Source organism: Sinocyclocheilus grahami, unplaced genomic scaffold, assembly GCF_001515645.1.
Source record: "Sinocyclocheilus grahami isolate Dianchi unplaced genomic scaffold, SAMN03320097.WGS_v1.1 scaffold489.1, whole genome shotgun sequence".
NCBI lineage: Eukaryota > Metazoa > Chordata > Actinopteri > Cypriniformes > Cyprinidae > Sinocyclocheilus > Sinocyclocheilus grahami.
The window spans coordinates 81,861-97,706 of record NW_015505668.1 but is presented as its reverse complement, the minus strand read 5'-3'; the positions used below and the strand labels follow the sequence as shown (position 1 = coordinate 97,706).

General features: G+C 39.2%; 1 protein-coding gene across 1 annotated transcript in view; it reads right to left on the bottom strand.

Moving 5' to 3' along the window:
- The window catches only part of spon1a (spondin 1a), a 185,183-nt gene that overhangs the window by 127,322 nt on the left and 42,015 nt on the right, over positions 1-15,846 (bottom strand). Inside the window, exon 6 of the mRNA XM_016236358.1 lies at positions 14,071-14,219. Within this exon, the coding sequence (XP_016091844.1) occupies positions 14,071-14,219 (149 nt within the window). The remainder of the gene's footprint in view (positions 1-14,070; positions 14,220-15,846) is intronic.

Here is a 15,846-nt window from a genome sequence, read left to right as displayed (position 1 = left end):
GTGAAGACCCCACAAGGTCCATCCCGATGCGCTCGAAGGGCACCTCGATGATGGGCAGCGGTATCAGCGGACTGGGGGGAGGCGTCCTGGGTGACGTCACTTGGCAGGTCGGGCAGGCTTGGCAGAACCGCTTCACTGGCCGGGCTTGGAGGCCGAAGTGGAAGCGGTCGCGGAGCATCCCCAGCATCCCGGTTTTGGGCCGCATCCGCCAGCTCGACAGCCTCCACCAGCTCCGACATGGTGGTTGAGTTCCTCATCCCAACAGCCTGTCGGTGAGATCGGGGAAGGGCTTGGAAAAGACGGTCTATCACCACGTGCTCCGCCACCTGTCCAGTCGATGGAGCCACCTCCAGAAGCCAGTGCTGCGCGAGTCGTGTGAGTTCGGCGGCCTGGGCATGGGCCGGCAGACGGGGCTTATGCTCCCACTAGTGGAAGTGCTGGGCGGCACAGATAGGGGATAACCCCAGGCAGGCTAGGATTTCCTTCTTGACCTACTTATATTGATCGGCGGAGGCGGCGGGAAGAGCGAAGTATGCACGCTGCGCTTCGCCCGTCAGCAGGGGAGACAGCACCCATGCCCAGTCATCCTGATGCCACCCTTCCAAGGTGGCTGTCGCTTCGAACATTTGTAAGAAGGCTTCTACATCATCATGAGGGGTCAGCTTGTGTAGCAGCTTCGCGGCTTGCACTTGGAGGGCCGGCAGCGGAACGCGTTGAGCTGTGGCGGCACGCAGTGCCGCGAGTCCCTGCTCCATCTCTTCTTGATGGGTGGCGAGGTGCTCAACAATTTGTTGCTGGCGGATGCTAACCTCGGTGAGCCGCTGAAGGATTTCGTCCATGGTGGGGGAGGAGAGGGCGAATTAGTGCTCAGTCTCATGGAGGGATCTCCTAGATGGCAGGGCTTGCATGGCTTATGAAGCCACCGCCTGATGAGGTGCAGCTGTGACCGATCAGCCTGTTATGATGATGGCCAGGTGCTCCTCGCTTGTTTCCAGGGCGACGCTGATGAAGCCTCGGGACGCTCGTCACAATAGGTACTCAAGATTAACATGAGATTGGCAGAAACTGTGTTATGTCCCCTTTAAGTAACTGGTCATTCAGAACTTAGACTGGTCAAAACAAAAATATCAGGAATACAAAAAAGATCATCAAAATCACAGCTTAGATTTCAATGTATTTATCAGTAAATAGCTTTCAGTTTTAATAGTCAATCAATGTTTGTGGATGCAATAAAAACTGAATAAAATAGAAATAAACATTTTATTTTATCTAAATGTTATCAAATTTTAAATTTGACATCTTACAAAGCAGCATTTCATTTTAATATTCATAAAGTGCTAAGCTGTTTCCTCGTAAAAAAAAACAAAAAAAAACAGCATACTGAAATCAGGATATTTGAAGCCTCTTCTCTTTTGATATCCATTATAAAAGAGGTCTTGTGTCCTAGGGCTTGTTGAAGACTGCAGCAAATATATATATATATTATTTTTTTAACTATTTACATTACAAAATCTATGCTGTTTCCCCATAATTGTTTCTCCCTTTAAATCTGAGGTAATAAAGTTACAAAATGGAAAGATATTTGAAAGACACAACCATACTTTTATGAGACTTGGAGAAATAGAAACCGTAAAAGTACATATCAGCGGTTGAAGAGGAAAAAAAGAAATAAAGAGTCTAAGAGACACAATGTCCAGTCTCTCATCTAGACCGACTGCTGACTAAGAAAAACCTACAATCTAAAAAGGAATGCTTTTTGTTTCCAAACCAATGTTTGCCCATGCTGCCAAAAGTTACTTTTTAAAAGAAAAAAAAAAAAAAACAAGACGACAACAAAAAAACAACAACACAAGCACAAAAAGCAAACAAAAAACACAGAAAAAAAACAAAAGAATAAAACAAAAACACAAGACAAAACAACTGAAAACATTTGGAAAAAAATGGATTCATACTGAATGAGAGAAGTATGTAAATTCATAAATTGAACCACACATTTAACAATATACTGTGCCTATAAAAAGTATCCATATTTTTTTAAAATGTAGCAGCCTTATGTTAAACTGCTTTAAATAACTTTTTTCCCCAAATCAATCTGCACTCCATACACCATAATGACAAAGCAAAAAAACTTGTTTGTAAAAACTTTGCAAATTCATTAGAAATAAAAAACTGAATTATTCATACCCTTATCTGGGACAGTTGAAATTTAGCTCAGAAGCATTCATATCGCTTGTATATGTAACTACACTTTGAGTGAAGTTAACCTGTGGCAAATTCAATTGAATGGATATGATTTGGAAAGGCACACACCTCTCAATAACAAGTCTAACAGCTGAAAATGCATATCAGAGCAAAATCCAAGCCCTGAGGTCAAAAGAACTGCCTGTAGAGCTCAAAAACAGGATTGCATCAAGTCACATATCTGGGGAAGAGTTTAGAAAAAATCTGCTGCATTGAAGGTTCGCAGAAGCATGTAGTCTCCATTACTCTTAGTGGAAGAAGTTTAAAACAACCAGTACTCTTCCTAGAGCTGGCCTCCTGGCCAAACTGAGCAATTAATGGAGAAGGGCTTTGGTTAGACTGGTGACCAAGAACCTGATGGCCACTCTAGTTGAGCTCCATGATCATATGTGGAGATAGGAGAAATCTACAGAAGGACAAACATCACTGCAACACTCCACCGATCTGGTCTTTATGGTGGTGTGGCCAAACTCAATCCTCTCCTCAGTGAAGACACATGAAAACCCACATAGAATTTGCAACAAAGCACCTAAAGAACTCTCAGATTGTGAGAAACAAGATTCTCTGGTCTGATGAACCGCAATTCTAAGCATCATGTTTGAAGGAAACCAGGCACTGCTCATCACCTGCAGAGTAGCATCCCAAAAGTAAAGTGTGCTGGTAGCAGCCTCATGCCGAGGGGCAGAGTTTTTCAGTGGCAGAGACTGAGGGACTCGTCAGAGAAGAAGAAAAGCTCAATGCACCAAAATATTGAGATAGCCTTAATGAAAACTCAGTACAGAGCATTCAGAACCTCAAGCACCCTAAGCACACAGCAAGAGTGGCTCATAGACAACTCTGTGAATGTCCTTGAGTGGCGCAGCCACAGCCTGAGCTTGAACCCAATCAAATATTTCTAGAGAAACCTGAAAATGTTTGCCAGCCCTCATCCAAGCTGACAGAACTTGAGAGGTGAAGAGGTGAGGGGAATAATGGCAGATAATTGCCAAATGCATATGTGCAAAGCTTGTCGCATCATACCAAAAAGACTTGAGACTGTAAAGGTGCTTCATTCAAGTACTGCGTTAAGGGTATGAATACTTATGCAATATACTTATTTCAGTTTTTGAATTGTAATTAATTTGCCAAGTTGTCACAAATCTGTATTTTGCTTTGTCATTATGGTGTATGGAGTGCAGATTGATGTGTGAAAAAAAAGTTTTTTAAAGCGGTTTAACATAAGGCTGCAACATAAAAAAAGTGAAAAAAATTAAGGGGTATGAATACTTTGTATAGGCACTGTATCATAAGGTGGCTTTCCACTGGACTACATATGGGCAATTCTTGGCCAGATTAAACTACAAATTGTACCAAAGTTTATACCGATATGCAAAAGTTTGGCTTCATGAGACTATTGCCCCTATGGATACATGTTTAGGTTTGCAATTATTCATCTTCACAACCTTTCATCAAAGTGCTTGTCACTGAAATGACTTTCCTTTTTGGCAGACATCAACGCTATCAATCTTCCCCCATAATATAGAGACAATTTTTTCTTCAACAAATTTTGATTGAATATTCTGTTTAACATTACAAGAATAACATTTCTAGCAAATGTTTTTTTCAAATTGACTTTAACAGTAACAAGAGAACTGTCCATCTTTTCAGCTTCAAGCACAAAATATACTTCATCTTACAAAAACAGCCCTTCATAGAGAAAGACCTTAACAGATATGCAAACATGCAGCACTAACATATGGCCATGTGGCATTTGGGTAGGGAATTACACGGGTGAGAACACAAACAATCACACTCTCATTGCTGTGCGGAAGCCGGGACTCTTTAGAAATAGTAGAAGCATAAAGGTTTTTGTGGAAACATTAGTGTTATCTGAGCTGAATGAGATGGATCCACCGAAGCATGGATATTTTATTTTCCATTTACTCCCCCACAGAGCGTCAACAATGACCTGAAAATTTATGAAAAACATTTCAGCACACAATGACAACTAGCAATGGCCTCTAGAGGGGAAGCGTATCATGATGAGCTGCAGTGCAGGAAATTGAGAAGAAAAACCGCTTATTTATCAGCAGGCTATGGTTCTTTATAAACACAAAAATTGAGAAATTCATACAAACCAGACAGAAGGTTGGACAGATGGGAACACATATATAAAACTAGTCAGAGATGCTGTGGCAGTCTGAGGCACTCAAAATAAAGCCATCATTTACAAGCCATCTCAACCACCACACCTGCTTGGCCGGGCAAGGAAATTTCCAAACAAATACTGAGGAAGGAAGACTCTAGCCTTTCATCCACACACACACACACACACACACAGACTAAGCCCTGGCTGAATTTCCACTGCAAACACACAGACTATTTCTGTTCATGTCAGCGTTCCCAAGCATTTTCTTGATTCAGAGTTCAAATTCATCATAGCTGAGGGTTCACCTCTGCTAGGACCAAGACAGTAAAGGAGCAACTAAAATATTTAGAAAAATACTATAACAAAAGGGAATAAATGAGGATTAAAAAAAAATACAAATGAGATTCCCTAAAAATCTAAAACGTTTCTTCTAGATGAGATTAAATGCAGAGCAAAAATCCCAGTAACCTCTTATATGCTTCCTCAACAGTTCCAAGAAACAAAGGACTGCAACCAGATATCAGGAAATAAGTCTGCAATGAGGAAATAAGTAAAAATATTATCATTAATATTACTTATGAAAATAAATGTGCAAAATAAACTTTAAAGTAGGGAAAAAAATAGCTGAGAGAGTATTGACAGACATAGATTGTCAAGCACACTACATAACAAGCACAGTTAAATTAGTTTATTTTAATGGGATTTAGTGCCTGAGAAAGAAATTTGTTGTATTTAATAAATAACCCCCAATACCCCTCACCCAACAAGCAGACCAGGTGCCAGAAGAACTACCCCCAAACTGCAACACCCAGACAGAATCAGACCTCAGGTTACAAATCAGCAAGATAAGACTGTTCTACAACCCAAATGATTTAGACCGTTTCCACTGACTTTGAAACAGACAAACAAACCCTTTTAATCCTATGCATTCTATATATAACCACTTGAGAAATGTATAACCATGTATCCAATCTTACCATCTCATGATTTTCCTTTTATATTGTTTTGCCCTTGTATCACTCCAAACTCTTTTGAATTAATGTTTTAGAACTGCTACTGTAGTTAATCAAGATAACATGTATAGCATGTTTAGTATCTATTGTAGCGTCTGGACCAATCAAAAACACAATTTTTCATTTGATTTTACAAATCAGTTATTCATTAGATTAACAAATCGTCACAGTCCCCTCACCCAATAAACTGGGTGCCAGGATGTCTGTAACGACACCAGGCCCCCTGGTCCCCATGGCAACTCATGCTGATATCACTGGTTTTATGACCCACAGGAATGTAAGTAGGGAAAATCACTGCATATTCCATAGCAAGAGGCACAATGCACAGTAGACATTTACTTTTCTACTAATTAATTCATAGGAAAAACTTTTTTTTGAATGAACACACATATCCTTCAGATCATGGTGTATGTTGTCTTTGATAATTTTAGACTATTCTATGCATGCTTATGATTGAACCCATTCCTGTCATCTTGCGATATGTAATCCTACCATGTTTAGTATCTATGAATTCACCTTCTGATGATTGAAACGAGCGTGTATATTATATGTTGGTGCATAGGCAATATATTAGTGTCCTGAGAATCTGAATGTGTGTGTGGGTGTGTGTGTGTGTATGTGTATGTTAGACCAGTTTAAATGTTTATGTAGTTAATAAAGTCTTATTTGTATCACACTTGACGTTGTTCATTGTTTGCTCATAACTGGAGTCACTTAATCATGCAGATTTATGCTACAAGCTCTTTGTAGAATTGTACAGTAAGAAAGTTATTTCCCTTAACCAGGAAATTAACGTTCTTAGAATTGACAGACAGTTGACCCTGAGAGGTCAGCTAAATATCTACAGTGGATCTAAATATTTATAATTAATTACAACTAGTTATGATTAATTATTCATATTTCCCCATGAGCTGATTCGCTACACTATATATTGCAATTTCAATTTCTTGAACATTCATTTGCACTATATTTAGCTAATTTTGTTCCATTTTAGTGTTTAAAGAACCTTGAGGTTTTTTCCTGTATCAACCACTTAAATTTCATATGCAAATCACCTTGCTAGAAGACAAAGGATTTTAAACTTTCCATCAGAAAGTACAATTCCTAATTGTCTCTCAACTACTGAGGGTGATACCTTTATGCTTTAAAAGATCACTGTCTAAGGCTACGTCCACACGAAGCCAGAGCTTTCCCTATCCAATCTTTTTTCCCCCTCGTCTCAAGAAATGTCTGCGTCCACACAAAAACACGAAACCGACACAAAACGATGTAATATACATGCCAGACCAGCATGTGACGCTGTAATTCTGTCACTAAGATACACTAAAAACGGAGAAGACTTGGACTATGCACATAAACCTTGCACGCGGTATACAAACGAACATGGAACAATGCATTTATTAATCCGTGTTAATGTTAGTTAATAAAAAGACAATCGTTCAGTGTTTGTTCATGTTTTTGTTGCTGTTACGTGATGTAGCGGTGTCTGACTAGGGGCGAGACGTGGGCTGATGACATAATCGTTTCAGAAAATATACGGATTCGCTGTCCACACGAAAAAACAAGGGCGGCGTTTTCAGATTTATCCACTCTGGGACCCTGTTTAAAAATATATAGGTTTCACTCTCCCAAAAACGCCGGATCTGTCTGGACGAAATGCCTATACGATACAAAATGTATGCGTATACAGCTAAACGTGTCTCCATGTGGAAGGGGCCTAAGAATACAGCACAGATACTTCTTCAGGGAGATTGGTCTTTTTGAAGAATTAGGAGTTAGTGAATTTGCTGAGTTAGAAGTCTTTATAAGGACCCCTACGTTTGCACCAGGCTGTGGCCTTGTCTTTTCATTCATCAAAGATTTTCTGCATCAAACCCGGTTCTCTCTCGTCAACAAAACTTCAGCAAATATCATATAATTAATTACAATTATTTATATCAGCTGCCTGATGTAACTGTAGTAGAATTAATATTACAATCAACTAATCTGTTCAACCAGTAAAAGCTTTTTCACAAAAAAACACTGATATAAGCATACTGTATATACCCCCACTTTATTGGTATTGAAATAGCATATGTTTACGTTGAACTTGATTCTTGAACAGATGCCGCTGTATTAAGAAGTATATAAAAAGTTTTCCCCTTCTAGGGAACTCAACGCTGCACCCCCTAGGGGGCACAATGGGGAATGCAGCCTGCATGACCGGTGTCTGCAGCACGTGTGAAACAACGCCAAACTATTGGCCCACATGGCCCATGACGTCATAGGCAGGGTGCCCGGATGTATGAAAGGGCACCTGCTAAATACGTAATTATCTTTGCTGTCTTCAGGAGCCGTCTGTTTGAAGTGCATGTGATAGACCAAGGCAGGTGAGCGGTGTGGAAAGTGTGTGCCTCTGTTCCAGAGGTTTCTGTCTCTTGAGGACACGCACAATCTATCTGTCATGTGTCTTGGTCAGGAGCACTCACTCATTGTGAGTGTTAAACAATGAGAAGCTCCATTCGCGTTTGTCCCTCTTCTCGAGAGATGAGTGACAAGCGTTTGCATAACACGGTTTGGGTCCCGCTGTTGCTGAAGCATGGCGAAGACTCGGATCGCGGGATTCGCAGATTTAAGATGCTCTTTTCTGGGTTATCGGATCCCGCGGATAGCGCTCAAGTCGAGCCGCACCTTAAGGAATGTGTGCCTCCTTGTTTGGATTCTAACACTCAAGGGCATGTTCTATTTTCGCGTTGTCTCGGCGAAGAGCGCACGCGTTCAGAGTTGCTTGCTCATCGTGATGAGTCATGGTGTCTAGGCTCCACATGTGTTTGTTCCTATTCTTAGTCCTCCTTTCCGTTCTTTCAATCGCTTTACGTATAAGTCGACTTTCCATGTCCATTATTGTGAAGCCCGCGAGTCACAACAAAAACAGCTCCGATCACAGTGTCCTCCATCCTCCTGTTGTTAATGTTGTTCTTATTTGTTTCTGTTGTTGAACGCTGCGCACAAATGACGTCGCTTCTTAGTACACACTCTCGGTGCGAATGCAACCCTTTAAATGGTACTGGGAAATAGTTCGCGCAAAATCATCCCAGTACTTTAGTACTGTACATTTAGTTCTGGAACTAAAGCGGTGCGAAAGGACTGATGGCCGTGTTTAAAAGTAGTTGCTGTTGAGACTGCTGGTTATTTGGTTCAGTAGTTAACATAATTCAGTATTGTTTGTTCTTTTATGTCAACAAATTCCACTGTATGCAGCCAGTGCTTCCCATCCCATTATATCTCTCTAAGGTCCAAACCATTTGTAGTGTTATATCTTTTAATAGTTTTTATGATTCAAAATCTGACTTCAGTTTACAAGCAATACAAGTAACAGACACACACATTTTATTTGTACTTTTTAGTATGTTATTGTAGCTCGAGCATTCAAGCACCTCGTTTCTCTTTGTTAAACTTGAATGTATACATTTTTTTCTGGCATTGTCATGTGATGCTATTTTATTTTTATTTATTGTTTTTATTTATCTAAAACTAGACGAAAATAGTCATGGATAATTCTGACTAAAATAAGACTAAAATGCTCAGAATTTTAGTTGACTGAAACTAGACTAAAAGAGTATGAATGTGACTAAAACTAATAAAAACTATTTAGTTATGGAAACCAGAGAAGGCAGCTATGGGAAATGGGTCAGTTAACCACCTAAGTGAACCATCAACGCCTTTGTATCAAATGGGTTTTCAATTAGTTAAATGTACGATACTTGCATTGCCTTGGCTGCTGCACGAGTGTCCGGATGCGTTCTCGGATGAAAGTCTTGATGGTTCGATGGAGTTCAATTTGATGGTGCGATCAAATTATTCCGGGTTGAAGAGTAACAACCTCTAAAGATGTGATTCTGACTCGGGAGAGTTCTCTTCCACGTGAAAAGTTGGAACATGACTTGTTGCAACTTTGAGCAGCGTTGCAGTTGGACTGGATGTCAGAGAGGCAAGAGAGCAGTAAAAGTACAGCAGAAGACGACAGAAAAGAGAGCAAAGGTCACAGAGTAGTGAGGCATTTTAACTTCTAGCAAGGTCACACCTCCAGGGGGTCAGTGAGCCAATGGTAACTTAAAGAGATAGTTCACCCAAAAAGGAAAATTACCCCATGATTTACTCAATTTACAATTACCCTCAAGGCATCCTAGGTGTATATGACTTTCTTCTTTCAGACAAATACAATCAGCGTTATACTAAAATGTCCTGGCTCTTCCAAGCTTTATAATGGCAGTGGATGGGGCTTAAGATTTCCATAAATCATAAAAAGTGCTCCACACGGCTCCGGGGGGGGGTTAATAGATGTCTCCTGAAGTGATCAAAATCAAATCAAATAAAAAAAATATGCATATTTAAAACTTTATAAATTGTAATCTCTAGCTTCGGCTAACTGTCGTACTCACAATCACGTTGTCACAGATCAAGCCAGAGACAACAGGTAAGTGGATAAACAGGTATGATTTATTGAGAGGATGGGAAGCAGATAGTAAAGAGCAAAGGCAGGTGAGTATCCAATACAATGAATAGTTCAATAGTTCTTAGCTGAATGCTGATGTGTGATATCTTTGCAGGTTCGATGGAGATTGAGGACCAGGAAGGGAACATCAGAGGATTGTCAGAGGATCTAGGGGTAAGTACACACGTAAGTACACACCGGCAAGAAACGTACAGGGAGTCTGGAATAGTTAATGGAAGTGAACGGTAGACCGAACGGTGACTAACTGGAAGGAGCGTGCTTTTGAAGGTGGCTTGATTGGAGATGGCAGGTGCAGGTGATCTGGTGTGAGTGGTGATCGTGACTGCAGACAAGTGTAAGCCAAGGAAGGATTCTGGGACATGGAGTCCAGAGCTGGCGACTGGTGACAGAGACTCCATGACACACGTTTACACTTGTCTTTTCAATGTGTATGTGGACAACATCCGGATACAGATCGCATGTTAATGTCAAGTGTAAACGCAGCCTTTGAGCATGGTATTTTGCATGTGTAAGTGGATTTGTTGTTGATGCAAAAACTTTTAAAGATTCTTATAATACTAATATGTTGCATAGATATCAACATATAATATACACTATCACTTAGATCATCAAAATACAAATTTGCAGATACCAAAAATGGTATAGGTGATTGGTACATTAACTAATGTTTCTATCGTAAAGCATGCATAAAACAATGTACAATATAAAAGAAAATGCACAAAACAGTAATAACACGTACCGGGGATATGCATGTTCATTAATATAAAGTTTTATTTTTTTTTTCAATTAATGGGAATAAGTCATTTTCTATGGGCAGTATGTGTCTGTTTCAAAGTGAATTAAGTGAGAGGGAGACTCTCTCAACATTCCATTGGGTTGTAAAGTCTATCTGGTTACTGTGGGTCTGTTCTGTACTTTTGGTTTATTTTCATTTGGGGGAGGATTCCATAGACACTCATGGTTGGCTTGTTGGATTATTTTGTTAGATATAACAAATAATAATGTGTCTGATTTGTCCAGCCATTACACGGCCAAGAGAGTAACTATAGGCTATAGGCTTTCTCACTAAATAACTGCTAGTTCTGAGAGCTAGGTTGTGAAGGATACAGCAGAGTACCATAATCTGGCATTCTTATCACCACTGTAATTTAGGCATCTAACTCACTCTTTAAAATGCTGAATTTAGGTTTACTCCTGACCTAATCTGGTAAAACTGTATTGTGTGTGGTCCACTACGATGTGTTTTTTTTTTTTCTGTGCTGAACTTTTTAGGTAATTGTAATTTTTAATTCCAATGTATTTTAAGTAAACACATCTCATGAAATATAACAGATAATGTTGTGATGGACTGGCCATTCATCCAAGGTATTTCCCTGCCTATGGCCCAAGATGCATCCCCACACACTTTATAGGACAAGAGTTTTGGAGAATGGATGGATGGAAATTGTCCTCTGACAATAAGTGAGACTTCATTTTTAATTTGAGGTAATTCATAATAACAAATTATTTTAATTGCCACTTGAAAGTTTCATGCAAAACTACCGGCACTGGATGGAAATGAACATAAATTAGACATCTCAGACAGATGGTGCTTCTATTCTGCTCGAGAGAAGGAAAGATGTCACATTGTGGCGTTCCCACCCGCTGGCTCACTGTGCCAAACACCCCCCACATTAATCTCTTCTAACTCTGGGTTCCAACCAACTCCTTCATTTCGATCTAGGTGGTAACAGCACATAATGATTCCTCAATTTAAACACTGCCATGTCAAAGTGATCCCTGTAGCTCAGAGAATGGCAAGTTTACTAACTCTCAACAGTGAGAACAGATTTTAGTACATGCAGTCTGCTGCATTCAAATTTGTCTGGAGGGACAATATGAATTCATAACTAAACATCAATAAACTGTGTGGATTGTAACTGGATTGTACTATTTACTGTGAACTGAGCAAACAACATCAATTTTGACTATGAAGAACAGTCAGAACCAAAGGTTTGCAACAGCACTAGCAAGTGTTACTGTTTAATATGGCCTTATACATTCTAATACTGAAACATGCATTTTCTGCAAAGCTGCTCAGAAATGATGCATGATTTTCTTTTCCACACCTGTCAAACCCCAGCCAATAGCCAAATAAGCATGACTTGACACACACTGTTCAATACATGCACACACCACTCCTCTATAGACCTATAGCTGTATTATCTGTGCATTTTGATGCATTAACATAAATATTCAAATTCAACTGAAGATTCATTTATTTCTAGATATTAAACCCCCATTTGCAATAGTGTCTCATGCATTTAAACCCTGTTATTACTATAAAGTGTGATTTTCATTTAATTTGACCTGTTTAAAAGTGTAAATGCCAGAGTAAACAAACTTTTCAGTTGCCGACCAAACACGTTCAACCAAGACTCATATCCCAACATGGATCTGTCCAGCTCTCTAGCCTCCAGTATGATTTGTTTGCTATCTGAACCGTGAAAACTCAGGGAGAATAATTATCAGTTCACCCGACTGTAAACAGTCCTACTTACAACATTAATCATGAGCCAATGCAACATACAGAGATCTGGCTCAAATGACAGATCTACTGGAGCGATGCTACAGAGATACATTTCCTCCTTCAATGTTTCTATCATTTACTCAGATAGGTTTAAGTATCTTTGGTGTACTGACTTGAAGACTTAATTATCAAGGTGAGATTTTCAACCATATCAGCCAATGCCATTTGGACGCCTAAAATTCATCAGTCTAAAAGGACAATGCACTTGTGCTTATTTCAGTTCAGTTGAATTTGTTAGTTTTTTTCACAATGAATATTATATCAAAGAAGCTTTATGAACAATAGTGCCTTCCAACTCCCAGTAAGCCAAAAGCAACAATAGACAAGAACAAATAAAATAAAAAAGAAGAAGAACTAAGACTGTAATTTCGAAAAGTAGTGTTTTGTTAGTCCAACTCATTTAGTGTAAATAAAACAAAAGAGTCATGCACCAAACTGATTATACAGTAAGCCTAGGTCAAAACAGACTTTCTGTAGAAAAAACTAAATAGTAAGGTAAAAGTAAACTTATTATTTTTTTGAGTTTAATGAACTTGTCTGGCAAAGCCAGATCACTTTTATCAAGAAAACATGTCACCCACGATCAGTGAAAAATAAGTCTTAACACTGATTTATACAAAATCAATATCAAACTGTTATATTATACTCTTGTACCTTCACTATTGTAAGAGAGATAACGAAGGGGAGTGCAAGAGACATGATTATTGAAACAGAACTAAGTTCAATCATTTCCCTCATCCTCTTATCTTCTATCCTTTCCGTGTCAATTCTCAGCTGATCATGCAAATGGAAATGCATTGTGCGTACCGGGAACCAAACATCTGAGCCTTTCACGGATCTCCAAGAGTATCTAAACACTCTACCGAACTTAGAGAATAGGCAGAGAGCGTGTCAGTTGCAAAGGTCTTTTCTCGATGCTCCTCACAAAACGACCTCAACAGCAGGTAAGTATGATGCTCCAGTGGAGAGCTAATGTAATGATCAGTCTCCAAGAGTATCTAAACACTCTACCGAACTTAGAGAATAGGCAGAGAGCGTGTCAGTTGCAAAGGTCTTTTCTCGATGCTCCTCACAAAACGACCTCAACAGCAGGTAAGTATGATGTTCCAGTGGAGAGCTAATGTAATGATCAACCTGATCCATTTCAGCTCTATTTTATCATCACACCTCCATAGACACAGCTTCTAATTCCTATTATTATTCTTATCAAAATTCTTCAAGGACAAAGAGGATAATTCCAACGCTGCTTTCACTCGGGTGACTTATAATTAAAGCATTATGTGTTTAAAGCTGCAGGTTTGCATGCTGAGTTTGTCTGAGAATACATGGGGACATTAAAGTTATGGAAAGACATTAATCCTAGATTCAAAAATAACATTCAGACAGAATTTTGAACACACTGGTGAACATTAAGATCTAATAATACTTTTCATAATATACTGCACAACACTAAAACATTCATTCACAGAGGAACTGTTGGCAATTCCAGGAACAGAGAAAAACTCCCAAATACACCTAAAACAACTACAGCAGAATATCAGACTTCACGTCATGACTGACTCTGAATAAGCATTTGTTAACTGAATAAATTAACAGTTTGGGTATGCAATAACTGCATCCTTACCTTCTGACGGATCTCCTCCTCCATCTTGACCGGTGAGCCCAGTTCAGCGACCTGTTTGACCCCTTCACTGGCATAACCTCCATACTCCCACAATATATAGTTCTTCGAATGGGAAGCTCCAATGAGGGCTGACCAGTGATTGGCTCTCCCTGTGAAGATACATAAGATCCAATTTCTAAGAAGGATACATGATCAAATTACTTAAAGAGGTGATGACATGAGAAAACAAATTTTTCTTGATCTTCTGGCATATAAGAGGTCTTTGTACCATTAAAACTTCCTACAAGTTTCATAGCTTAAGACATCCTCCCCATTATAAAAAAAAGCATTTATTTAATCAAGCTCCAAATACGGCTCTTTGTGGATCCTATGGGGCAAGGTGACGTCACCTAGCACCAGTCGTTTGCATATTTTGCACCTCCAGCGCAAGACAAATACGCCTAATTTTGCATCATCGCATTGTTGTCATGCCCACAGGTGTTCAGCTGACGTGCAGCGAGTGGGTCTGAAGAAGTAGCTGTTTACAATATTGTGTGATGCCACGCAGATGTGCTGTTCCTGGCTGTGGAAAAACAACATGTTTGAATACACTGCCAAAGGATCCAGACATCAGGGAAAAATTTATTAAATTTTAGCGAACGTCCCAGTCATATGGGGTTAGATTTATGCCACAATTCTGCACACAAAAGATCATATTTTGAGTGCACAAAAGTGCATTTTGCATGCTCGCGATCTGAGTTTTGTGGAGAAAATGTTTGTCTCGTAAAGAAAAAAGTATTTTGAGAGCACTAAACTCAATTTTGCATTTAAAATACGTTTTTGAATGTGTGCAGACCTTCTCTTTTGCGCTTGTAACGTTTCACTAGCTTGCTCCCTTAATGCCCGCCCTCAGTGCTGGCTTGCTCAAAAAAATCCAGTGTTACAATATGCCATTATGCCTTGACAACCAATCACAACATTCCTTCCGTTATCGATGACAGCGGAAGTGAGAAAATACAGTGCATGCATAATTATTATGCAAGTTACTATTCTGATTATATATTTTCTACAAGCACATTTTACCAATTCCAAACAACATCAATCTTATAACTACAATTAATCTTGTATTTAATCACTTATAACCAATATATAATTGTTCATGACGGCTGGAAGTGAAAAACGCCATCATTATTAAGCAAGTTATCTTCTACAGATAAAATCTCGAGATGGACTAAAAATGAACTCCCAAAACTTACTTTCAGTCTGAGTTAAATCTCTTTTTTGGCTCATTTTATCTGTAAAAGAAAATCTGCTTAATAATTATGCACACCTGAATACACTCAAAAAAATCAACTAGCCACTTGCTTGATTTGCAAAATACAAATATGTCTGATTAATATGAATACAACGAGTTTACTTCTGTTAAATGATTCATTCTTGTTATTTGTAACTAAATTAAGAAATAATCAAATGAATTAGATCAGCACTTGTTGATTCAATGAGACTGAGGCGCTTCATATCAACAACTCTCTCTGGTGAGTCACTGCGCATGCACAGCACTGCGGCGGGAAGTTCGGGAACACGTCACGCAGTGGAGTTTTGTGAGCGGTTTAAACTGCTGCGTCTAATCGTTCTGCATCCTTGATATTGAGGGTAAGTACTTGATATGTACCTGTTTGTAATTAGTACCGTGGATTATAGATTAAAAATGAGTTATTAGACACTGTGGCGATGTTTCTAAGCAGACTTATTTTCCCAGACTCGAAGCACATGTGTTGGGTTCAATTCCGTGTCTTC